The following is a 27529-nucleotide window of genomic DNA, read 5'->3' as shown; positions in this document are numbered from 1 at the left end:
TGTCATTTCTTATTTGTGCTAATTTTGATGCAGTTCTTTTCTGAATAGTTTATGTATATCTGTATACAGTCTGTGATTTTCCTTGCAGGTATACATAAACAGTGAGAGACAAAATCTAAAATATAATCCAGAAAAGTCACATTGTAGGATTTTTAAATAATTACATGCCGGTTAATATTTTTTACTTAGTTTAAGATCATATAAATCTGAATGTAAAGTAGGAGTCCTCCTAAGCTCTATGGCAGATTTCTGTAACCATAAGGCAAAATCTTTTCATAGATTTCTTAGCAATTTGCTCACTTTGTTAAACTGACTCTCTCTTTGGTATTACAGTCTGTGGAGATTGGATATTTTTGCCATGTTTTTTTTTTTCAGTCTTTCCTATGTCCAGCATGTGTTAATTGGTGCTTGTTAGCTCACTGCAGTAGTAATGGACTGCCGGTTATCGTGAGTGTATCTTTCTTCTGGCTTGATGACAGCTGGGATGGGCTCCAGCTCTTCCTCATGTGACCCTGAACAGATCAATTATTCTTCTAGAGCCGGACGATTTTGTGGTGATAGTTTTCTTTTTTAACCAAATAAAACCAAATGCAGCAGCTCAAGGTATAATATTTACATTTTGTGGTTTAATTTTAAGGTAGATGAGAAAATAATCTATTTTTGCTAATAATAGATAGTAATGTTAATAACAATCATTTTTAAATAATCACATTTATTTAAAAATACATAATTTTTAAATAAAAAATTATACATTTTTCTATTTTAAAAAAATGTATAGCCCTTTCCTTCAGCTGTCAATTACATGCCAATACCTGTAGTTTCATTAGAGCACTTTTACTGTTTGTAATTAATGTGACAGGGTATTTAAATCATCAGAGGCTAAACTTTATGGATATTTGCCTTACTATTATGGAGAAAAGTTACGTTTTAGGTGCATTTTATTGCCTCTAAGACTCTTCATTTAATCACCCAACATGTCTCTGTATGGTGTCAATCATTAGAATTTTTCTCTTACGCAACCCATTTTCTCCATTATTATTATTATCATTATAGTCACAGTTATCTCAACATTACAGCTAAGATGTTTATTCAACTAAAATGAATAAACATCTTAGTTGATGTTTTCTTGAGCTTTTTAAAAAAAAAACAGAGAAAAATAAAGCTTTACGTTGACAACTGTTCAAGTAGCAGCAGGGTTGAGATAGCAGGGTTAACAACGCAGGCATGTTGCTAACACAAAACAATTTTCTTATTCGCCAAGATTTTGTTCTGTATCCATATTTGTATTTATACAAGGCCACCTGTTTCCACTAATTACTAAGTTTGAAATAATCCTAAAATGTTTCACCTTTTCACGCTTTTATCTGAGCCAGAGAAAAAGCAATCAGTGTGGAGACCAAATACTGATTCACTCTGTCTTTAATTCTTCTTTTTCTTGTTCTCCAATCTCTTATCTGTTTTCTTCGATGTCTGCAGACAGGACAATGACCCGAATAAAAGGAAATCTTGTCCAGAATCATTAAGGAATTGAACAGCAATTACACCAAGCTTCACAGCTTAGGTTCCAAAAAGTATGTGGATCTAGCCACTTTGATTTATGACTTCATCCTTCCTTCTTAAAAAATCTGTGGGGACAGAGTTAACTTTAATGCATCCTGGCAAACACATGTGTAACAACACACCTTTCAGCTCTCTCCACAACTCTGTTTGCTCTCTTGATTCTCTTCTTGTCAAGCTTTGATTTTTCCAGTGTGTGTGTGTTTTGTTTTGTTGTTAATGTACATATAAAAAGTGGTTTGAATACTCATGCATGCCAAACTTTTCAGATTTGTTGTTGCTTTATCACATCCAGTTTCAATAAAATGTGTGAGCATATATAACTATTTATGTGATGAATGTGACAGTGGTGTGAATATTGTAGCTGTGACATATTTTAGAAGACACTCTAAGTGTTAGAAGGCAGGAAACTTGATGTACAACCTAAGAGATCAGGAGTTTTAGGCCTATGTGGCCATTTGATTGTTAACATGCATTACCCTGCGATAGGAACAAATGCCATTTCTCCTTGTTTTGAGATGTTTAGAATTTGATTGACTGCATAAGTCTATTCAAAATCATTTTATAAAGAAGGTGGTTGCCAAGCAATTTCATGCTTTGCCTTCTCTCTGGCTGTGAAAAAAGCAAAAGGCTTTGTATTTTAAACGGATGAACAATGGAAAGGTACTCAGTCCCATGGTACTACATCTAGCTGGAGTAGCTGACTGTACAAGGATGTATCGTAATTTTGCAGACTTACTCATATACTTGCAGAATTACACACATGTTCAGTAAGTCTTTCAGCTTAGATACTCAAATGTTTGTATCACTATGCCATCTTCTGTATGAAGCCAACTGATTTGCAACTTTCTGTGAATTCAGTTTCCACTTGTGTGTGAGGAAACAAAAGCCGTTCATCATCTTAAGTGTGTGGATCCTCTCTTTTCTTGCACTGTTGCAGTGTGCAGAGCAGCTGTTGCATAAAAGCAATTTTGTAATGATCAGAATCTATGAGTCATAGTTGTCTATGTTCGATAAAAGTGTCAATTTGTCTCCACAGGACGCTCTAATAGAAGGATAATTACTTGCCAAATAAACCAGACAAACATTCAAGGCTGTGGAAATAATATCAACATTGTTATCCATAAGCTCATATTTGTGTTTTGTGTAGCCAGTAGAATTTTGAATGATCTTCCACATGAAGGGTTTTTAAATGCTCTTTTCTGATGTCAGTAGTTTGACACACACCTGACAAGCACAAAAATAATCTGAAACTTTTTCTCCTCATTTCGCACTCTTTCCTTTTCTTACTGTTCTTCTGCCCTGCCTCATCCCCCGGGATAAAAACGACTGGGCAGGGGACCAAGAAGATGACTCAAAACTGTCCGTCTTGCTGGGATGTAAGTCCGAAACAAATTACTTTATTCTCTGTCCCTGCAGGAAATGCTATTCAGGCATATGGGATGGACGACTCGGCGATCAAAAATATGACTGTATCCGAGCCCTCAGTAACATCAAAAGCAATGAACGAATGGATGGACAGCATCCCAGAAAATCCTAACCCTAACCCTTCCTCTTCCCCTGCAGTAAGTATCTTACAATGATACAGTGCTAATGAAAAGTGTTTGTCCAGATACGTATGCTTTTTCTCAACACTAATCTTAAAGGTTTCAATTCATCAATAAATTGTTACTTGTACAGATTTCCCGAGTAAAGATGGAAATTTCGAATTTTAATTAAATTTGTTAAAGGCAAAAATTAAATAAAACATACTTTTTGCTACGATGTAGCAAAAAATATGTTTGACTCAGGTAGAACTCAGGTAAAACTCAGGTAGAACGTTTTCCATTCCATCAGATCTGAAAGTACCACAACTTTTCAGAAGAACATCAGACATGTCAAACATTGTCGTTGCCCTGTCATGGTCTTATGATGCTTTGCTGAGTCAGGGCCTGGATGACTCACCAACAATTTATGGATCCATTGATTCACGCCTGTTTGTTTCATATTAAAATTTTCTAAATGATTCGCAAGATTTAAATGTGAAGATCATAAAAAAAGGTGTGACAGGGGAAACACTTTGTGTACGTAGGTATTACACACTTTTGTTATGCACATTTCAAGATTTTTTCTTAAATGTACAGTAAGTGTTAGTAAGTAGGGAAGATTTGATATACAAATAAATGTGCACTTTATGTATTTATTACTCCTCTTCAATCCTTTTCTTGAGAAATACAGAACTGGGAAGATGTTTAAAAAGGGTTTTAAACAAATGAATCCTTTATACTGACTGAACATATGTTCCACAATAAAAGAAATATAGAATTTTATTAATACTATGGTTTATTTCTCTCTCAAAATAGGCAAGACTAAAAAACATTGCATTTAAGTAAGTTAGACCCATGTTGATCTTCATAAAAAACAGAGAGGGCTGTAATAAAGTAGCCACTTCTCTGCTTTGACCACTATTTATAGTTAGAGCACCTATCGAAGGCCGTGTCTCTGTAAACCTCCTTTGATAAATTGTGCATAGCAAGCTAAACAATTAGTGTGCTGGTTTTAGGGAAAATATGTTAAACATTTGAGAGAGAAACTCACCTACCTAAAATTTGACCAAAGGTTTCTACCAGGGGACAGCATAGAGCGCTTGACTGTCCATATGGCAGTTTAATAGCTTTCTGCTGAAAAAGTAAGTAATGAGGCAAACAACAGCCAGGATACTTCAAGGATTTATTTCGGAAACACACCGGGATATTAACGAGGAGGAAAACAATGCTGTTGTGAGGACACACGAGGGTGTGTATGAGACACAAAACTGGGAAGATTGAGCAGCTGACTGAGCAGCTGACCTCTGGAGACTCACATTAATATGGGACCCAGACTGACGTGTAGTGATTTGAAAATTCCTTTTCTGTCATATGTTTATATTTGGAAAATTCATTATGATTTTTATTTATTACTTTGCTTAGGCTTGCTAATGTGAACAAAGAACATAGCTGTAAAATCGAACAGAAATAGACTCAAAATGCATTGCTGTTATTGGTGTCATTGTTTCTTAGGGTAGAACTGAATGGGGTGATTGAAAACAAATTCACTTCTTGTTTCATTTTTGTTTCGAGGATAAAATGAAGCATTATCTGAGTCTGTGAGGGGACATTTAGCATGTTTTTCTGCTTAAACCACATTTGATCTCTGAGCCAGAATGCGACTCAACTCGGCATTAGGAGCTAAATATCCCATGCACAAAACATCCCACACACTGACTGGCCTGCAAACATGACAGGCACACACTCACAAATTATATGAAAACAAATCAAATTTATAATCAAAACTAGAGGGGGATAGAATAAACAGTTCATAATCAAATGAAATGACTGGAATGAAAACATGCTAGCACATCAGTCTCCAATGTTGGGACACAAATGTCATGAGCTGAGTGAAGTCATTGTCCATGGTGGTTAACATGCTTGTACATACATCCATCCATCCATCCATTTTCTATTCACCCTTGTCCCTAATGGGGTCAGGAGGGTTGCTGGTTCCTCTCCAGCTGCGTTTTGGGCAAGAGGCGGGGTACACCCTGGACAGGTCGCCAGTCTGTCGCAGGGCAACACAGAGACATACAAGACACACAACCATGTACACACACACTCACACCTATAGGGAGAATTTAGAGAGACCAATTAACCTGACAGTCATGTTTTTGGACTGTGGGAGGGAGCTGGAGAACCTGGAGAGAACCCAGGAATGCACAGGGAGAACATGCAAACTCCATGCAAACTCCATGCAGAAAGACCCCGGGCCGGGAATTGAACCCAGGACCTTCATACTGCAAGGCAACAGCTCTGTGCAACTGTGCAGCCCATGCTTGTACATGTGCAGAATAATCAGTGACACTGCATTTTAAATGACCATCACTGAATTTAAAACCAAAAGTGAATTTTGTCTTTACGTGATCTCTCAAGTTCTGCATGCTCTCATGTGGCTGTTCATGCAAAAACAGAAAAAGTTGTAGGCTAAAAAAGAAAAAAAAAAACCCTGCTTTATATTTTTACCAGTCCCTCGATGCCATTTTCAGCTTTTCATCATCTTTCTGCCTTTGGTCTGTCTTAGTAACCTTTGCAGGTCTAGTGATCATTGTCACTGCATTTGAGCAGGTCAATTTGTGACTCTCTGTAGGTAAAGTTGCTGCAATTCCTGTTGCAGCTTTCCTGTTCCTGGGATTGAGTTCTCCTTAAAAGCAGAGGCAGATATTGTGAGAAAGACATGAAAATACATGCTTTCTTCTAATTTTCTACCTAATATAGGTATGTATAGTCCAGATCAGAAAATCTGGTAGTACTGGTGAAAGTTTTATGCAGTTTCACATTCACTACATGTACTTGTAGTTATCATGTGTGTGTTTTCTGCCCTCTCCCCAATGGCCACATGTGGTTGCAAGGAACTCAGAAAACACAGTTTTTTTAATTTATTTTTGGTGCATAGACACCATGAGGTTATAGTCAGTTATCTATGCATTGAAAAAACAAACCGCGTTTTCTGAGTTTCCTGCATTACGGGGACTTGCAAAGTGAACAATCTTGACTGGGGGCAGCAGAAATATTAAACACAACACGATAACACACTACAACCTCATGTATGTGAACATCTGGTACTGAGTCAACTGTAAAAGCAGAGAGCAAGAGGCATGCGTGAGTCTCTTTTTTCCTACCTGACAATATGTTGGGAAAGTACATATTTCTCTCTTCTTTTTTTTGTTTTGTTTTTTGAAGGAGGGATCAGAGTGTCAAGAAGATTGCACACATACGTTTGGGTTCTTGTGGATTTGAGCTATCAGTTTGAGAAAATAAATACATATGTTCCAATATGGATCCATCAGGCTGATCTCTTCAAGTTAACTTCAAATTAAATTTTGTCTTTATTGTTGCTATCGTTTGTTTGTTTTTAATTACCCTAACAATGTTGGGCCCTTTTACAGTATCTGATCTCATTCCTGCATGCCAGCATAGCAGATGCAAACTCAGAGATGAATTGACTTGTTGAATTTAAATCTCCATTCAAAGCACACTTTTACTCTCACTGCTTCTAAAGAATTTGAGAAAATGCCAGTGACCAATATTTACATTATCTTTTGTTCTTTTGGTTTTACTTGTTTCATATTCTTCTCATTACCTTTTGTAGATATTCTGTGTTTGTTCTCTTCATATTCTCTTGGAGGTGTCTTTTGTGTTAAGCTTCACAACACTTTGGGCAGCTTTGATGTTTCTTTAAAGTTCTATGTAAAAAAAATTGTATGGTGTGCTGCTGTGTTGTAAGGAAACCCTAATAGGGTCTTCTGGGTGATTATACAACTCAAGAACTCAACATAAAGCACCGTTCACATTAGAATCCTGACATCTATTGAAGCAACCAGCATTTTTAAAAGGCATTTCATAATAAGATCATTTGGCTTTACCCAGGATGATGACATCTGATTGAAATATCATATGTAATCCCAAAGAATAGAAACTTATAAAAGAACTGAAGGATGCAGGATTTAATCTGGATTATAGGCTCTAAAATAGTGGCCCAGGGCCCGCCGTCTGTTTAATTCCATCTACTTTAAAGACTTCCATCAACTCCACTTAAACTGGGTTCTCTGGTCTATCTGATAAAGAAAAAACAAACGTTGGAATACTGCAGAAATGTATAAATGTTTGTCTTTTAATAGAACCGTCCTTCATTTCCCTCTTCAAATAAATGTGAAGATGACAGCTGCATATTGTCCATGGCAGACTGCCTTTTTCTCTCACTTTGTTTCTCCTGAATGGGAAAGAAATATTTCACCCTGCACTTTCAAGCCAAGAGGAGCTGGCTGTCAGATTTGATTATTTCTCACAATGAAATATAGTTGCATTTTACAGATGTATTTTAGATGGGCAATGCAGGTGACTAATGACACTTTTGCTCATCTTTGCAGGAGACCCTCTTACCCAATTTGACAGAATTAGAAAGCATATCATAAAACGATGCCTGGTAAAGCATTCTGCCGCTCTTATTACTGTTTGTGTCATTCGTTTTATTTTTCAGCGACTGCTACAGATTTAAATCCAAGCAGTGTGAAGAGTTTATAAATGCAAATTTGTTTGTTGAATGACTGACTCCCATTAAGACGTGTCACATCGTAGTCATTAAATGGTCACACTTCACCTGAGGCACTTATTGTTGTGCTCAATACGCAAACCTTCATTGTTGGAACAACAGCAAATTAAAACCTTAAAAACGTTGCAAAGAGGAGAATTAATGAACAAGCACCTCCGATAACAACATGTTTTGGGAATATGTACTGGAGACAAGGTGGGAAAAGTGAGAATGGATGGCGCTTTCTGGAAAGCTTTGTGTGTGTCAGTATTGATGCACTGCTCAGTGCCTGTCTCACTGCAGCATGGTGTTTAATTTATTGTAAAAATGGTAATTAGGAAACAATAAGACGTGTGATTACTCAAGCAGGAAGTTTATAATTAGAGAGGGAGCTGTTAGGGACATTTTGGGCGGCCCTGTATTCTTAGACAACTGTGGCTGGCAATTAAAACCTGTCAAACCTCCATGGCAGATAAATTGGGTGAGTGTTGTTATGGTATGAGCTCTCTTGGCAAAAGAAAGCCTGTCCAAAACTGTAAATCTCACACCGACCAGCAAGCACAATGTAGTAACACAAGGCATCTGTATGTGCACACATAACAACAAATGATATGGGTAAAAGTGCGTGCCAGATGTTTGATGGATAGAGTTTATCATTTTTTTACAGAGTATATGCTAATCTGCTGCCTGGGGCTGTCCATGTCACTCATTTGGCTCCTTTATATGCTTTACAATATCTTCAGCCAATATAGTTCCATAATTATTCAAATGTCAGTGTCAGTTGTTGTTGGCTTTAGCATTTAGAAAGTAAACATGTGGGCTGAAGCGCAGTCCTTTGAGTATTTTAAGGGTGCTTCCAAATGAGCTCCGATTGATTTTCAGCATGCATGACTAAGCCTCTTTTCCCTGCTGGACAGAGTTCACTTTAAGGTTTTTAAATGTGATAATTTCTTCATTCATACAAACAAAACAATAATTCTACCAGGAAGTTTAAAGTTCTAGAAGAAAACTTTACCATAGAGCCAAATTTCTTGTTCCAGTGTTTTATTGAGGGGTTTTAACTTTTCTTTTTATTTTATGTGTATAACAGACACTTGACACCCCTAGAAATTTGACACAATATGTTTTTGTTGAACAGAAAAGCTTTAAGCATTAAAGAGGACTATTGACTTTGCTTAGCACTATAAAATATATCATAAAACTCCCGATCTATCAGCAAACTTCAACATTGTTAAACTATCTTGGACAGGGATTCGTCCAATAACTGATGGGTCCATCAATGTGTGTTTGAATGGGTGAGTGAGTGATTACACTGTAAAGCGCTTTGGAGTACTCAGACTTGATCTAGCATTATACAAATGCACCTCATTTATCATTTAACTTGGACTGTAAAATCCCATTCAGAAGCTTCACAAGAAATACGCTTTATTTCTGAGAAAATTTTGTACAGCTTCATTGAATGCATGTATGCCATAGAAACTGGCTTCTCTTTTGTAAGGTCTGAGTCAAACCTTTGTTTTCTTTTTTGTCTTTTAACTGTAAGATGGGTTAGCAAAAGGACTTTGCCAAGGTCAGACATCCCACATAAAAGCCTGAGTTTGGTTTGGTATAAAGTAAGTAAAAAGAAAAAGGAAAATAAAGACAGCATCAAACAAGGCTTTGTGGAATGTTTCATGTTCTGCATGAGAGATACAAGAAGATATGAATGGCAGAGAAACACTGATATGTTGTTTGCATCCGTTTGAAGAAAGATGAGATGGTTGGGAAAGAATGGACACTATACTGTCTGCAGTAAGGGACAGTAGGCTTGGTGCTGCTTTCTTCTGTCAAATGATTTGCATACTTGGGTAATGCCAAGAGGAAGAAGGCTATGTCTGCTTTGTACATGTAACAATGTGCCTTTTCTGTCAGTTATGCTATATAATTCAGATATATACTAAAGAGAAATCGTTCTACCACATGATTGCTCAGAATGAGGGATTGCTGCAAAGTCGACTCCATACCAGGCTCTCAAAACTACAAATTCTGCATTGGCTCCACAAAAAAGAAGTTTATTCACTAAAAAATCTGCAGTAATCTACTCTTGAATATAGAAAGAACTACACTGTTAAGGAAACTGAATGACATGCTATGCTAAACATGTGTACTGTAGATTCTTGTGAATGTATTAATTTCGCTCAAATTCCTTTATATTTTTATGAATTCCACATTTTACAGTCTAAACAGGCTGCCTTCTTTCATGCAAAATGTTTCTACAATTAGTTAGGCAATTAATGAATAGCGCTAAACAATTTAATGGAAAAAAAACAAACAATTTTATTGGGATTAATTTATTAATTTAACATTTTCAAACTTAAAAAAAAGAAGCTCCTGCCCTTGTTGTGAACTTTAACAAGAGAGTCCTATAAAATAAAATGAAAATAAAATTCCATATTTTATTGGTATTATTAAGCACTAATAATAATGACAAGAACGATTTTTATTGATCGATATCTGCCTTCAACGACTCTGGATTGCAAATGTGCAAACCTCTGTCATTTTTTTCCAAAATGACAACAAAAGATAGTTTCTGCACAGGATCTTTGTACAGGCAGGAGTTTGCAGGAGTGCCAAACAAATGACGTTTTGTTTTTGTTGTGTTGTGCTAGCGTGCTGCGCTGTGTTCAGATCTGTAGCTCTTATCTGAATTCAATTGAGTGCGGCGGACCTGAACACAACGCTGATCCCTGCCTGAGCAGAGCAGATCAAGCAGGAGGAGGCTGCAGCTAAGACTCACTGTTGCCCCCTACAGCTCAGTTGTAGAAATTTAACTCTGTTCAGTTTAAATTGAAAACCTGCCACTGTGGCTTCTGAGTTGATCACATTTTGCTGCTACTTCATAAACATACATCGACTCATAGCGAGTGCTAATTTCCACCTCTGGATATAACTTAGATTGAATTATAATCTATTCCCGAAGCAGACTGCATGATTGTGTTGCATGAGAATGAGCTGGACTGCCATGAATTGAATACAGACAACAAAAAGTTAATTTTGTATAATGAGAAAGAGCCTTTGTTTATTTTGTAAAGCACCACAAGTTAACGTTATTATAAATTGGTGCTATTTAAACAAACTGCACTCAAACAAAATTGAGTAGAGGTTTGACAATTTAAATTGGTAGCTTTTCCAAGAAGCTGTATGCCTTTAAAGGACAAAAAAAAAAGACTATCATGTTTTTTTGGGTTGTTTTTTTTTTTTTTAGGAATTCTTGTGTCTTTAAAAATCAGATGAAATGAAAAGTGTTCACATCACTTATACTTGCAGAACCTCTGGGAAGCTGCAGCTGTCTGCTTTCTCTTGTAACCTTTGTTTATTTTAAGCTCTGCTGAACGGAACAGAGCGTGGACAGCAGCTACATAACTCGATTACCCAATAACTTGCCTTGGGAAATGAAGCCCTGTTTACTGTAAACTTGAAAATGAACTGATTGACAATAAAAACTGATCTCAGCAGGAGGAGCTGGTTATACGTGAAAAATCACGTATAACCTGAGCAGTTTGGTCATGCACTTTTGAATGTTTGAAACCCTTTTTTTTTTTTCTGTGGTCGACGAAATATGAGCGAATGAATGCATGAAGCTTTGCTCTGTCACAGTGTTTGCGTGCATCTCCTGCTCGTGTTCAGTCACCCGTTAATATGCATGTGTGTGGGCGTGGGCGTGTGTGTGTGTTACCCTTCTCTCAGGCCTCTGTATGGATGTGTGGATATTGGCTGCAGACAGCGATCTGGACTCATGTCAACAGGCTGCTGCCACACATCACTGCCCCTGCTAATTAATTGGCTTTTAGTTGAGGATGTGTTTGGTGCATTGTCAAGTTACCCACTGCTGTCCCTGCATACATTGCTCTGTGGTAACATTCTATAATACTATTTAGTTATAAGTGATTTATAACTATTAATGAGGATTTATAGTGGATAATATAGTGGCCAACCATAATTCCATATTTGTTGTTCCTTTTCATGTGCTAAATTTCTAAAATGAACAAAAGTGCATTTTCTATAAATTAGAGCATGACAAAACAGTAATCTTATTTCAGTAGTGAAACTCATGTAGCTCGTAGAAAGTTTGCCCATTGTGGAACAATGAAGGATATTTCTACTCTATGTTTTCTATTCTCACAAATTACTTGCATGCAGAGTGATAGATTGTGTTAGTTTAGATTTTCAAAGATATTCACAAGATGAGCGATGCTGCTAGAGTTTAAAAAGTCGCCACACAGATTTAACCAAATTCCTATTTCTAAAGCACCAGTCCATGACAGAACTGTTCCTCAGTGGTCCAAAGTCCAGTCCCATTCGTTTGGAAAATCAAGTCATCACATCTCTGAGGAAAAGTGCAGCAGAAGCACAGCATCAGATCTGCTGGAAAGTTTCCCTCTGCAGAAACAATTAGATGAATCAATGCAACAGAAGTCGTTGGTGCACTCTGCTCTATCAAGTACCATCACCTGGTTTAATAATATGGTATCACTGTCTTCAGCCAGCAAATGGCCCTGGCTAAAACCCAACAGGAGATCTATGAATTATGAAAAAGCGCAAGAAAAAATACATCAGAGCCAAAAATGCAGACCAGCTGACTCAACCGGGGCAGTGCAAAGATAATTCATGCAAAAGCAACCTTGACCAAGTAATTATGTACAGCACATAGACATATATAGTCAGTTGATATTTCCGAAAGATAGTAAAATGATAAAATTTTCTTAAAAACTAGATTTTTTTGTTGTAATTAACATTAACTGAAATAAATTCTTAGAATATATTATCTGTGTAATGAATAGATAAGTTTGTTTTCTGAAATAAATTAACTGAATTTTTTCTTTGCTGCTTCTCAGCTACTGTCAGAGGACTTTTTTTATTTCTCTTTCTCTTTTTATTTAATGTGTTTCACTACTTTCTCCTTTCTGAGATATGTTGTTGTGGTGTAAGATGGGTGGAAACATCTGGGTAGAAGCTTTCTGTATGTGGAGAAATGGACCAGTGTAATTTTTGCAAGGGATGCTTTGGTGAAAGTGAGGGGATCAGAAACAGTTCCATGTTCCTTATGAAGTGTTGCTGCAACACCCTATTGGACTGAAAATGGTGGCTCCACAAATTGACCAGGACTTCTTTAACTTGAAGACAAATGGTAATGTTTAATATTACAAGTACTGTATCCCTGAAAATGGGAGAAAAATTATTACAAATATTAACAGCTTCAAGGAGAAACACACAACAGAGCCGACTGCAGTGTGGGTAAGACCGAGGAAACTCTGGAGGCCAAGAAATTTAATATCTGAACTCATTCTAACCTTTCTCTGCTTTAACGATTACAGTGTTACAAATTACCTTTTCTAGTTTCTACCCTGTACAACAACAACAACAACAACAAAAATCTCCTGTGCATGAGAAGAAAGTGCTTTGATTTCAAATAATACAGTGTTGAGAGTATTTTTCTTTTAAATTTTTTTTGTAGTCACAAGATCCTGTAAGGTGGACCTTATGAAATATTGAAATTTCTGAGCCGCTGCTGGCTCCTGTGATGTAAGCTTGGCTTCGTAGCATGTTTTGCTTGTAAATAAAGTTGGTGATGAAAGCTTTAAACAGTGTTTGGAGACTTCCTGGCACAAGCTAAAAGAACTGAAAAACAAAAATGCACATAAGATGCTTTCCTTTGTTGCCAATTTGTTTAAAAGAGAAAGGATCATACTAAGCTGCAGAAGCTGGAGCTCTATGCTGTAAAAAAGTTTTGTCGCCTTACAGATTTCTTTCTGATTTTTTTTTTTTATTTATTTTTTTGTCAAACTTAAAAGATTCAGATCCTCAGAAACATTTTATTACTAGACAAAGATAACCTGAGAAAAGTTCATTCATCATGGAAAAAAACTAGAAAAGCTAAAGTATTTGTCCCTAAATCTAATAACCGGTTGTCCCATCCTTTTGTGAAAGCTGATATTCTGCTGTGTTTACCGCCATTGCTCTGCTGCATAACCCAAGTGTCTCTGAACTTAATGTAGGAAACTGACAGTCGGTCAATTTCTTTAGGAATATTCAGGTAGAGAGCAGAGTTCCTGGTTGCGTCAATAGCAGCAAGTTGTTCAGATCCGGAGGCAGCAGAACAGTTCAATAAATCGTTCTAACTCCACCGTGTTTGTCTACAATTCGTAGGACGATCTCTGTCTGAAATGTGGTGATAGATAAAAGCCTAATACAAATGTATGTATGTCTTCCAATAAGATCCACTTCTGTGTTTTCAGTAAACAAAGAACTTTTCAAAAGATCATGCAGATTTTGTCAGCAGTGATACTGAGCTAAAAACTCACTTCATTTTTTTTCTTATTGTTAAATCCTTTGACATTAACTGAGACAAGTGAGGCCTGCAGTGTTTTCAATTTTTTTTCTTATTTTTCTTCTTTCTAACCAGAAAATGTTATACTTTACAAGATCTCAAGAGCCGAACTCTTAGGAAGTCTCACAGCTCCCTCCTACTGCAGCATTTGTCTATAATAGTTGTCTGACACCACTCAGAGAAGTTCTGAGCAGAAGATATGTTGGAGAGAAGCTACATAAACTTTTTTTTGCAGGATGAACAATATTTTTCTGTCTCTCGATATTCTTTTGGAGTAATTTTGAAAGATTGGCCCCCGAGAGGAAGGTCACAGTTCAGTGTTTCCTCCAGAATGAGTCTGAATGAGGGCAAATACTTTTACATAAGACTTTATTTCTTGCCAAAAATGTAAATATGTTGGATCAAATTGATGTTCATGGCAAGTACGATCTTCCATTAATAAATATAACTTCTCAGTTGGAATCTCTTCTTTTTTCCACCTCTATACTACATCCTTAATACCCGTATCAATTGTGAAAACAAAAAAAAAAAAGAGAAGAAGAACAAGTGCCTGAGTCATGTCTAACCTTTTCAAATCTCTCCTCCTCTCTGTGTCTTCCTATCTGCACAGATTAGTAAAGAAAGGAACGGTGGCCTGGCCCTGGGAGAGGATCGCTCTCCCTGTCTGCATGCCAACGTCTTGGCTCTGCTTTCCAGCCCGGCTTTGGCTCTGATTTTGGCTCAACTTGTCTTGTAGAACCGCCAGGAGGAGGAAAAAAAAAAGAGGTCATGCATCCACAAGCTGATCCCAAAAGCAGAAGGTGTCATTTCTGAGACTCTTAATACAAAGGCCAAATCGCTGGTGACAGTTGACGCTGAATGAAATCTGTAAAAGCGGACGAGATAGGAGGAAATTAATAACATTTTATAACAGAGCTTGAGGTTTGCGTGACGCATAGTCTGCGCAAAAGGCTTTCTAAAGGACCTTTGTAGAGAATGTCAGTAAGATCACTCATTGACTGTCTCATAAAAACCCTGAAACGGAAGTCGTTGCTAAGACTTCTTCACTTAAAAAGGAAAAAAAAAAGCATACAAGTGAACATCAGTACAAGAACAAGAGACTGAAAATGAATTATTGTGGAGAGAAACCAGGAGCATGAAGTATATATAGCAAGGGCAACAAAGAAAGAGATTTTTTTTTTTTTTTTGCCTTGAACTGGCAAAAATCTTTACGTGAAAGACCAGAGCACAAATTTAACGGTGTGGATGTAGGATGATTACATTCTGTCTTTTCAGCGCTAGTGTAAACCTTACAGACTGTAAAGCCTTCTCAGTGTTCTGTGTGTTGGTATAATCTGTGACCATAATCACTCTGCAGTACGGAGCTTTCATTTGGTGCCACAGTGTAATCCTCAAGCTGATGGCAAAAAGAACAAAAGCTAAAAGTTAATGGTTCTGTGCTCATTTAAGGTAATGTTGTTGACCGTGGGTGTTCACCATGCGTCCACCTGCAAATGTGTGTGTAATCCAGTCTCTATGTATATAAACAGCATTTTCTTTCATGTAACTTAATGATATCTAGTATTTTGAAAAGGACATTATTGTATGCTAAGACTGCTCATTACGGGTGCTGATGGAAGGCCTTCATTATCTGCATTTATATTTGTCTATTAAAGTTTAATCACAAATGTATAAAGCGATGAGATTAAATGAACTCAGTCTTTAAAAGCCATAACTCTTTGTGTCCGTATCATATTGTCTGAGTGTGAGTACTTATACAGATCATTTAAACATTCATGTTGTACAACGAGCTCTTTAAAGCATTTGAAATGTCGTGTTGCATGTTTTGCATCAAAGAAACAAAAACAAATTGGATTGTACTAGCCAGATTCTGGGTCAAATATGGAGTGAGAAAATTATGTGTTAATTCATGAAAAATTATCATATATTTATTAATATATATATATATATATATATATATATATATATATATATATATATATATATATATATATATATATATATATATATATATATATATATATATATATATATATATATATATACAGAGAAGGAGAGAGAGAGTAGTATTGAGTTCAATTTTTCTTAAAAAATTGAGAGGAAAAATACAAACAAAGCAAAAGCAGAAGTTACAACAAAATACAAATTTGAAAGGTACCAAATAGTTCAAAGTCATGCTAATTAAATCCAACCCAATCCATTACTATTTAAAGATTACATAAAACAATTGCGCATTTCTCCCAGGGCAGATTTAAGAAAACTTTGAGGATAGTATAGGATGTTATAGTCTGAAAATCAAAGACAATCTGCAAAAAATATATTTCTTTCACCCAGGAGTCAGTATTCTTCAGATTGACAAGCCAAGTAATACTAACATAAAAACTGTATAAAATTGTGCTTCTCTATACTCTATATACTGGCACAAGTACCTGCATACTTGAGGTCAAAACTTTCTTGTAGGCAGCCAACATTTTAGTTTCAGTGCTCCATGACAGACTGAGGTTGAAAAGTCAGATGGATAAATGAGCCACAGACATCCCAACATGTTGTAGAAAACCTCTGGTTTTACTTTTTGGGGCTTGTATGTACTTGTATATATCTAGTAGTTTATATACTGCATATGATTTTGTAAATTCTTTCCAAATTATACGCAACATGGAACAGGGTAAAATAAATTACACAATTTTTTTTTTTTTTGTGTTCAGATAAGTAGTTTCATTTATTCTGAATTTTATAGCATATCCATATTTATAAAACGAAAGCTCAACTGCCATCTGAGTTTGAGAGTCGACTATTTTTCAGCAACAATTGTACTCAAGACCATATATCTGTAACTCATCGCATAAAGTAAAATTACATAGGGTGTATAAACATAAAAATACTGCAGCTATTCCACTTGTGGAATCCCACAACGGTCCCTATTAGGAGCAACTTGTCAAGTTGTCAACCTATCCCTTAAATGGGTTCCCTTGCTGACTAAAAGATGTTCCATGTGGGAAGGCTTGTTTCATCTGCTCACTGGTTCAAACAAAAAGAGCTGTGGTTTTCAACGACGACAAAAAGGATGTCAAAGCTGAACTAAAATGCCTTCATTTGTAAGAGGAAAAAACAAAAACTCAGAGAGGCAGTGTGGATTCAGTTTCAACATCCATTTAGAAACCACTGCCGTGATAAACAAGGCGTAATATTTTATACAATTTCACGTTCTTTCCAAGCCAATAGTGATACACTTTCATAGGGGTTTGTCAATGACAGATGTATTTTTAAATGTTTACTCCTACACCTGTTTTTTTTTCCCTCAAAGTGAATGAATGTTTAAATGTGTTTCTCACAGGCAATTTTTGCTTTTTGTAGAAATACTTATGTCTTCAGGCAAGAGATTAGCATAGTGCTGAGTCATGTAAATGTACACCATGAAACCGAGCGGTCTGAAATTAACAGCTGATTTAGAAAAAAAATGTTTACAGTCTGTCGCGAATAAGGAATGCTGAATTAAACCCAGCCGAATGTGTTATTGCACAATGTGGTCGATCCACAGGATGGTGGGCTCTGGAAGAAATCACAGTCATTTCTGGATGAGCTGACTGGTCTGGGCTTTAGAGAATATACAGTAATACTTGAAACGCTTGAGAATGTAATTAAAGATTTCCTCATAAGCTTGGAACAGTAACGTCCTGTTTGATGTTTTGGCACATTTACTTTGTATTTTATTATTTATTTTTAATTTAATTGAAGTAACACCAAGATAAAAAGTACAACTCGTTCCTATTTAGGGCATGTCTACCCATTTTAACTTAAGTTTATATCTCTGACTACCTCCATCTAAAAAAAAAAAAGAAAATACATGTCAAAGAATACATCAGCGCTTTGTTCCAGTTGTCACTGCACTGACAGTATTTACATGAAAGTAAGTCCACATCCCACACACCTATCAAGCGGCTTTCCTTTTATCTGTTCCTGGCAATGCTGCAGTCCTTTTTAAATTATAATATAACCCTTAAAGTTTACAGCACATGCTGTTCTATTTCATTTCCCAAGACAGGGAATACAGACACTGCATTTGGCTATTGGCTAAGTGAAAACAGAAAAGTGGGTCTGACCATGCAAAAGAGAAAAAAATAAAAAATAAAGAGAGAGAAGAAGAAAATACTATTTTAGTTTCAACAAATATCCAAACATCAACTCTAAATGTCAGGCTCACAGCCTGAGATTCTAAACTCTAAATAAATAAGTATACCAAGAGTTTCTTATCTTGTATTAATAACATTTCATGGGTAAAAATCTATCAAAGGCAGAGCTGAGCTACCACTTATCCAGCAGGAACAGCCTTGGTAGTCCATAATGCAGTAATATAGTCCAGATCACAGGAAAGACAACCCAGTGTTTTTATTTTTAGTTTTTTCATATATATTATTATTAGTTTTTTTATCCAAGAGGCCCAGCATCGTTTCACAGCAAATAAACCTGCAAGGTTTCATTTGCATTTTCTTTTTAAATGACAAAACATGCTTTAACTCACTCCAGAAGAATGTCATAGTTTGGTTTGACACCACGGCTCCTTTTTTATACCTTCAGTCACTTACATCTCTATATATTTTAGTTTGGCCATGAATAATTTAGTGCTTAGCAGAGTGCACAGCAGGATCATTGCAGGAAGCCAAGTTGTAAACAAACTCCAGTATTTGTACTGGGGTGATAATGAGAGTGTGATGATGTGATTCTGTGTAACAGTGCTTTACAAGATTATTCCTACTCTCTGAATCTTTGTCACGTTACATGCACAAAGTTCTGTGTTTTTATTTCAATTCGATCTGATGTACCAACACAAAGAAGCAATTAATTTTAAGGGAGGGAGATAGTTTTCACTTAAAAAAAATACAATCACAAGAGTGGCTTATAAATATATTCAGCTCCATCTGTCAATATTTTATAATGAGACCTATCACTTTTTGTATTATGTCTCTTTTTGCTGGGCGTGTAAATGGACTTTTCTCTACAATGCCTTGCCAAGTCCATGCTTATGTAGAGTATAGTTGAACATTTTTTAAGTCTTGCCACAGATACTCATTTGGATTTAGGTCAGACTTTGTCTCGACCATTTTTAGATAATTCTAAAGAACTTTGACTTCATGACTTTGACTTGTGTTGATGTCCAGTTAAGAAGCCAAACTCCATCCCAATCTCAAGTCTGTCACAGCCTCACTCATATTTTTTTACAGGGTTATCCCATATTTCACTTGACCTCTGAATCAATATCTTTGTTGCTGTTATAGTATGATACTACAACTCCCATACTTCACTTGTTAAAAATTGTTAAACTAGATTTTTATGCCGTTCTTTGGAAAATGGCTTTCTTGAAGATGGTAGCCCTTACAAAAATTCCCACGAAAACATGGGGATCACATGTGGAAATGTGTGAATCACATGTGGAAATGTGTGAATCACATGTGGAAATGTGTGATTCACATGTGATTTTACCACAAAACGTTCCAAAATCACACGTATTCATGTGCTTTCACATGTAATTCACATGATTCACATGTAAAATTTGTGTGAACCACATGTGATCACGTGATTTTCGTGGGATTTTTTTGTAAGGGAGGCGGTCGCCCCTGGTTAGATTCCCGCTGTTGTTGTGCCTGTTGTTGTTTGTTGGGCAAGACACTTCACTGGCCACTGCTGGAGGTCAGAGGTGAGGCACCAACAGGGAGCCTCGCCTCTGTCAGTGTGTCCCAGGGCAGCTGTGGCTGATATCAAGGGGCTTCCTACTATCAGAGTGTGAATATGTGTGTGAATGACTGAATGACTGAAAGTAGTCTAAAGATTTTTGGGGTCCTATAGATTTCATAAAGTACAAGCCATTTACCATCAAATGCCAGATTTTTATAGTGTACAACTAAGCAGTGTCACTTAGGCAGAGTCTCACACACACACACACACACACACACACACACACACACAACCACCTAGGTTATTCTTTTTACTCGTTAGGTGACTTTACTTATGGGAATCACAATTTAGCAGAATATGCACACCACACCAGACTTTTATTTCTGAAAATATGTGATATAAGCATCATTCTTTTCATTTTGTGCAGCTGTTGCTGCATAATACTTCCTGCCAACGAGTCAAATTTTGATTCGGTTAGTTGGTTGCTCACTTTTCTGTAAAAAAAAAATAAAAAAATATCTTTATGCAGAGTGACTGATTATACAGTCGGCTTCCACAAAGGCATTCAGAATTGGCAGATGAATTAAAGGTTCTGACATGTAGAATAGGCAAATAAACTCATCAAAATTCCCACTCACCCTCTCTTCATACCCCCACCTCCTCCAGTCCACGAGTGAAAAAAAAAAAAAAAGAACAAAAAACACAGGAAATCAGCAGTTCTCTCAGGGAACGTAAAATGTTGAAAGGATGTGCATGCAGGACACATCCACTTCATGCTGCATAATTTAAAAATATATCTGGGATTTTACTGGTGATAGGGCTAATGCAGGGGAACAGCAGTGGACAAGCTCAAAGAAAAGGAAAAAAAAATATTAAAGCCTTTTTTTGTAGGGGGGTAAAAAAAAAAAAAAGAACTCTGACAACATGCTGTCGATATTTGATGTTAATCTTAAATTATATGGTTGTCTTTCTGTGCCGGTGCAATTTAAGTTTTTCAGACACAAACCCATCAGATGTGTGTCTATGTGTGGAGCAAAGTACTTAGCTTTACATCTTCAAAGCTCATAGCACAATCAAAGTAGCTGGCAATCCTTTTTTGTCCTGTGCTTTTGCTTATGGTTGTCTCTTTCTCAGCATGTAAATAAACAAGGCTGTGTGCTTGAGGAAATGATTGGGAAGCCGTAAACAGTCTTGAACAGGAAATCCTGCTGGAGGAGCAGTTTTTTTCTTTCTCTCTCTCTCTCCTTTAGTGAATCCTTATGGTTTCCAGTTTGTTTCCTCTCTTTACATACATCTAAGAGAGGAAAAGCAGAGGAGGCAGGTAGTGGAGCGGTTTTGGGGCCATGGGAATAAGAAGGTGGCAGGTAGCTGTAAATTTCACAGTTGATTAATGAGTCAGTGGGATGATGTCTCTTATCAACACTCTGCACATGGCTGAGAAAGAAGAAAGGTTTACCGAGGATAGCAATGCTCCAATCACAGATGGCTCCCATTGCTGTCCCATCACCCCTTTCTTTGCTCACCCACCTGTTTTTGTAAATGCTCTTCTTCTCTTCTCCTATGTGTTGCAGCTGATGAAACGCGGCACATTGCGTGAGAGGTTGTTTTTTTTTTTTTTTGCTTGGTAAAGTCGTGATACATCTGTTGTGGAGTTCTCAGAGTGTTTTTGCTGGAAGATCAACACAGGAACTGATGCAAAGTCTTGTAATGAACTGGTAATATGACTTATGTCATCATGTAGAAGTAAGGAGTAGTCTGTCAAAGCCTAGCTATGGAGAAAAAAATGTTTGAATATATTTAACTCTGATGTTTTGGATAAATCTGTGTTTCTTGGAAGTATTCACTTGTCTCCTTGAACGTTTTTACATTCTGTCCTTTACAGCAACGCATTTCAGGGAATTCAACTGGTGTTTTGTCTTGCAGATCAACACAAAGGACCATAAATGTGAAGTGAAAGAAAAGTAAAACCAGTACATTAAAGACATTAATGTAATTTCAGCAGAAATAGATGTTCTGTTTCGGCCTCAAAGGTTTGGTAGAGGACACTAGTGATGAAACAACAAAATAAAGAACAAAGTTAAGAAATACATAGCGCTTTCAGCATCTCAAATCTGTTACTTTTATCATTTGAAAATTTAAATACTTGAAAAGTATTTAAATTTTTTTTTGGATGGAAACTACAAATCATGTTGAACTAACTGACATTTCTATTTTATACAAATGAGCTCCACTTTTCTTATATTTTCAAAATATCAGCTTGAAAGCTAATAAATACCTTAGTTAATAACATATTTCCTGTACAACTATACAAGCATGCTGTCAAATTCAATTTTGTTCTCAAATTTCTTTATTGTCCAAAACTCCCAAACTTCTTTTTACTACATTGATATTAATAATGGTTCATCATAGCTTGGAGCATTTTTAAATAGTTTTAAAGTGTAGTTCATACACACTGAAATGTTTGTACTTGCTCGAATTACAGACTTTTTTAGTCCTTTTGATAATGCACATGAATGTCTCGGTTTAAACCTATTTGGAGCAAGCTGTTCTGTTTCGTCCAATACAGAAACTATATCAGGAGAACTTAGATTTAACTTTGGCTTGTGTCTAAATTAAGCTTTTTTGTGTCTTTGTTGTTTAGACTGAGTATAATTTCTCAGTGGAAAGTACACTTTGTAGTTTGCAAAAGGTTGTATTTTGAACAAACACAAGAAATATTTAAAGAAAAAGAATGCCCTCGTCTGATCTGAGAAAATGTAAAGTTTTTGGTGTAGATACTCATTACTCTAAATCCATGACAGTATTTGCAACAACATGCTGTCAGTATGAAATTGTATAGCAAAGACAGAAAAGCTGTCCTTGCTGTGAGAGGTGAACATGAAATGGTGAAATAAATACTTGTAATTACAAATATTAGGTGTTTTTCTGCAAGAAAAAAATATTTATTACAATGAAATTATGTCTACCAAAGCACATTTATGTGCCAAGAAGGCATTTTTTACATCCAAACCTAAATTCAATCAAGATTAAGCTTAAACTGTCACAAAAATAAATGTGCAACAAGTTCAAAATCTATGGCAAGTTCAGAGAAAATTGGTTCTACAAAGTATTGACTAACAGTTTGTGACTCACATTGTTTTTTGTTGTTTTTTTCCTGTTTTAAGGGACAATGCAGAAATACAGAACAGCAGAACAGAATCTGTAAAACAACAAAGTATTTATACCAGATACTATTCCACATCTGTAGTCTCAGGTTCTTTGTAACTATTTGAAGAATATTTTTGAATTTATCATTTTCCTTCCACTTTAAAATTATATAGTTTATGAAAGTAACATGAGAAAATGTGAAAAACTTCTGTCAACAGTGCTCACACGTGTTAGCTTTTGTTAACTATTTATGGCATGCACTAATGGCTTCTAAAAGCAAAGCCATACAAGCTCAGAACCTCACTTCTTCTGAAACCAGGGTTCGTAAATCTGTGCATAAACATAATGACAATATGTTTATGTACTATAAATATAATAATATAAAGGAGAGAAAGACAAAATAAAACATATTCCAGCTGCCAAACAAATTTAATGTTACAGAGTTCCCATACTGATACATATAGCAGACATGCTCATAAGATAAGATATCTCTTTAATACCAGAAAAAAAGGAGAGGAAAAAAAAAATAATACCAGTAGTTTGTTTTTGTAGGAAGCAGTAAGCCACATAATTTTCTCTGAGGTTCATTTGTTCCAGAAAAGGTGTTAGTATTTTGTTTATAATGTGATAAACTCTCACTGGTTGATAGAACTGCACAATGTTACTGGCAGCTGTAGGAAACAGAAGTGATTAGAAAGAGACAAACGATGTAGCGGAGGAGCACACCGTAAAGCATAAAGTATTAGTCTCCTGGGGTAAAATATTTGCTGTCTAAAAACAACTGTCAGTCTTGCTTTAGAGTTAAAAAAACAAAAAAAACAAAAAAAAACCTGCACTGAGGCGCTTTTTTTCCTGTTGTGGCAGAGAGCTTGAAAGCTTTTCTGTTTGTGTCCTTGATCCATAGGAAATACCGATAAAACATTGGACCATGCTGCTGCGTCGATGCAGGTCTGTCAAACTCATTTTCATTTCCAGCCATATCAAGATCATGAATGTCCTCAAAGGACCGGCTGTGGCAGAGTGTATTGAAAAAAAAATCACGTATTAACAGATTGTTAGAATATTGTGGCTTTCTTTTGATTCAGTGAGTATTTATTTTTTCGATCTTTATTTAACCAGGATAAGAGTCTTTGAGATCAGAGATCTCTTTTACGATGGTTTCCTGATAATGATACAGTTAATAATTATGATATTTAATATCTTTTCACATTGGTGTAATTTGCCACTATATCATATACAATGCTAACAAACAGAAAAGCTGCTTCATTGTAAAAAAAAAAAAAAGAAAAAAAGAAAGCAAAATAGAAAAAAAAGTGAAAAAAATTGTTTGTCTCTTAGCTTTACACTGTGGTGTTTTGGGAAACATTTTAATTGGTTTAGTTGGAGTTCAGTCATGATGTCACAGCATTTATTAATGAACTGTATAGGACCACTTTTCTATGTGAAGTTCTTCATGGTCAAATGACTTTGATAACTGCATTAAGTGATAAGAACACCTGCAGATTCCTTCGCAGACAATGTTTTGAAGAAACAAAGTGTGCTGTCAAATCCTTCAAAAATGTTTGAATGAAATCCTTGAGGATTGTGAAGAATTGAAATGGCAAAATTTCATTTGATTTTTGTAATGCCATATCTGTCTTCCATATAGAAAGTTATAGGAATGTAAAGTTAAATGACAACTCAGCCGCAGAAGGACACGACTTCAGAGACTGTTATAAAATCAAATTAAAAAAGACAAATAGTTCCAGTGTGTTACAAATGGCAGCATCACTTACTGATTTAGACATCCCTATTTAATGTAAGTCCCCCAGTCAGATGGTAAAGTTTTATGCTGTCATGCATGACCTAGAGTTCACTGTTAATTAAATTAGCAAAAAAAAAAAAGTTTTTGTCTGTTTGATGCCTTTTGCATCTCTTGTGTTTGTGACTAATGAGAGGGTAACAGCATCCTGTCACTGAAATAGATCCAAATTGCTCTCGTCTTCTGAACCTGATTGATGTATTTAGTGCAATCTGCTTCATGAATCCAAAACGGAAATAAAGCAAATAGCACAGCTTGCATGTGTTGTTATGGAAGAGATTGAACTGCAAGAAGATCATTTTTTTCTTTAAATCAGTTGTCTGTGTCTTAGAACTAAGAATACAAACGTGTTTCATTTAGAAGAAGAAAAACCCGGAGATAAAAGAAATTGTGGTGAAAATAAAAACAGAGCCCAAACACTCTTCGGAGCTTCTTTGTATTGCGAGAAGAGTGGACAGCAGGAATGAACCAGACCACTTGAGATGTAATTCTTTGCTCCATTGAAGAAAGACTGGACATGTCTGTCATCAGGACCCAAAGTGAAGATAAAAAAAAAGACAAGAGGTATTGAAAGAAAGGCATCAGCTAGAAAGAAAAAGTGCTGCAGAGAACAACGTGCCAAGGGAGAGGAGTTGAGCTAGTGGAACGATATAGATTCTGCCATGGCTGTACAACTTTGACTGGGTAATGCTCAACCCTCTGCATCTCGCATGTGGAACGGTTATTGATGGAGCCGTCACATTCGAGCAGAACATCTGTTATGAAATTCTTCTGTTCTTATTGGATTCGGTGATGGGATCTCTGCCTCTCTCCCTCACAGCTGTAGACTTGCCCCTTATTGCACAGCCACAGCCATCCGGGGGAGTCCAGATACAGTATGCACACTATACATGGTGCCATACGGAGCTTGGCACATGCATGCATTATTTCCCCTCACAACATTAACTCTGTTGTTTACACATCCAGGTTTGGCCTGTAGTGGGAGTCATTTATTGCTTTTCCTTCCCAGCAGAACTCTAGTTGCTAAACGTAAATATTACTTTCCCAAAATCCGAGTGTAAACACAACAGAAAAACACAGGAGTGGAAAGGAAAAGCATAGGTGGTCTCATCAGTGGCTGCTGGTAAAAATCTAAACTGAAACTGGTTCAACGAAACAGAAAAACTTCCAATAAAATGGAGCATGATAAATTATATAACATGAGGGGAAATTATCAGAATTAAACTATATAAGTATATAATTCTTACAGTGGATTCCCCCATTCCCATGAATTGGGGTTTTTCACCAACTGGAGGAGCTTTCCAGAGAGGGAGAAATGAAAGATGAGAGGCGAGAAAGAGGGACAGCACAAACAGAGTGAGGAGACAGAGTATAAAATTCACATGACAGGTCTGGTTATCTTGAATGCAAATGCTGGCTATGTGTTTGCTGGAGTGACACATTGGTTCTTTTATTGATAAATTGAGGGCCGCTATGCTATATAGCTACCAATACACTGCTGGAGCTTGGGTGGAGAACTCTCACTAAAAGCATAGATGATGACAGACTGTTTAGAGCGCTCCTCATTATTCTTGCGCCTCCTGGCCCAGCACGTTTATATGTTTATGACGTCCAGGCAGTGAGAGATTCATTATTCCCGGTGTCCTTGGTAAATTAAAATGGTATGGGTGGATTTTTTTCGTTGTTGCTGGGGCTGGGGGTAGTTTGGGTTTACAGAGCTCCTAGAAATATGCTTTGGCTTTTTTTTTTTTTACTTCTATTTTTTTACTTCTGAATATGAATTTAAAGAAGATGGCATTTTAAGATATTCTGCCAACTACAATACAATACATGACCAGATATAAATCAATTCATGTTATATTGCCTGTCTTTCTTCTGGACTCTTAGTAGATGACTAGATAATTTTACATTATGAGGTCTAAGGATGGGAACATTGCACAATAACGATTTTCATAGTGTTTTTTTTTCCATGTTGATTAAAACATTTCTAATAGTCCCTCTCATAAAACAGCCTCCAAAGCTGATAGATATTTCCACACACTTAGATTTGTATAAAAAGTGTAAAGTCTACAGAGTCACTGTGTAAAATTCTCTGTTACAAACATTTTTGTTGAAATGGCCACTATGTATCTCTGTTGTCTCCCTGTGGATATAGAAACATTATGAAGTGATATTGTCACACAATGTTGTCCATCAATAGAAATTGTTGTTTGATATACATTGCCTTGTGAAAGGATTCGTATCCCTCAAAACAAATTCACACACATGTATTTCAACAACAATTTTTTAAATGTAATTTACCCACTTAATTCTTGTAACCCATGATTGAAATGTATTTCCAACTTCCAAACCAGCATTCGTACATGAGATCATGAGCTTTTCCCCCCCAACACCAATACAAATAAAAAAAGAACATAATCCTATAAAAGGATGACACAATCATAGCTGGACATTCATCTTCATCAGACTGGGAGGAAGCCGTGCAAAAATGGCTCCTGATTAAGTACACTAAACTTTGTAGAGCATTACATTCAGACATGTATCAGTGTGTACAATGTTATAAGGTTGGTCTCTTTTTGTTGAATACACTCATACACAATCACAGAAGCCCTGACAAGCAAATTACATTTTATTTTTACAAACTCATTTTCTAAGACTGACCAAATTATAATTTTTTCACAATGTCATAACTTATCTGCAAGTAAAAAACAATTTTAGATAAAAATGTTTCTACATTTTGTGTTTTACCAGGGAGAGTTTTTCTCAGAGTGTGTGTGGGGGCGGATAATACATTTGTTGTGATGAACACAACCTGACCAATGGTGTTTCTCCATCAAGTCTTTCTGACAATGAAAAACATCTATATTTCTTAAATTGCTGAAGTCATT

General features: G+C 36.2%; 1 protein-coding gene across 1 annotated transcript in view; it reads left to right on the top strand.

Annotated features, from left to right (window-relative positions):
- The window catches only part of LOC122827977 (GDNF family receptor alpha-2-like), a 68552-nt gene extending 52656 nt beyond the window's left edge, over positions 1 to 15896 (top strand). The window contains exons 7-8 of the mRNA XM_044111151.1: positions 2977 to 3122; positions 14634 to 15896. Of these exons, the coding sequence (XP_043967086.1) occupies positions 2977 to 3122; positions 14634 to 14759 (272 nt within the window). The 3' untranslated portion in view covers positions 14760 to 15896. The remainder of the gene's footprint in view (positions 1 to 2976; positions 3123 to 14633) is intronic.
- Positions 15897 to 27529: the final 11633 nt, after the last annotated feature.

This window comes from Gambusia affinis, linkage group LG03, assembly GCF_019740435.1.
Source record: "Gambusia affinis linkage group LG03, SWU_Gaff_1.0, whole genome shotgun sequence".
Lineage (NCBI taxonomy): Eukaryota > Metazoa > Chordata > Actinopteri > Cyprinodontiformes > Poeciliidae > Gambusia > Gambusia affinis.
Note: the sequence above shows the minus strand (reverse complement) of the source record. Positions and strands in the feature narration are given on the sequence as shown.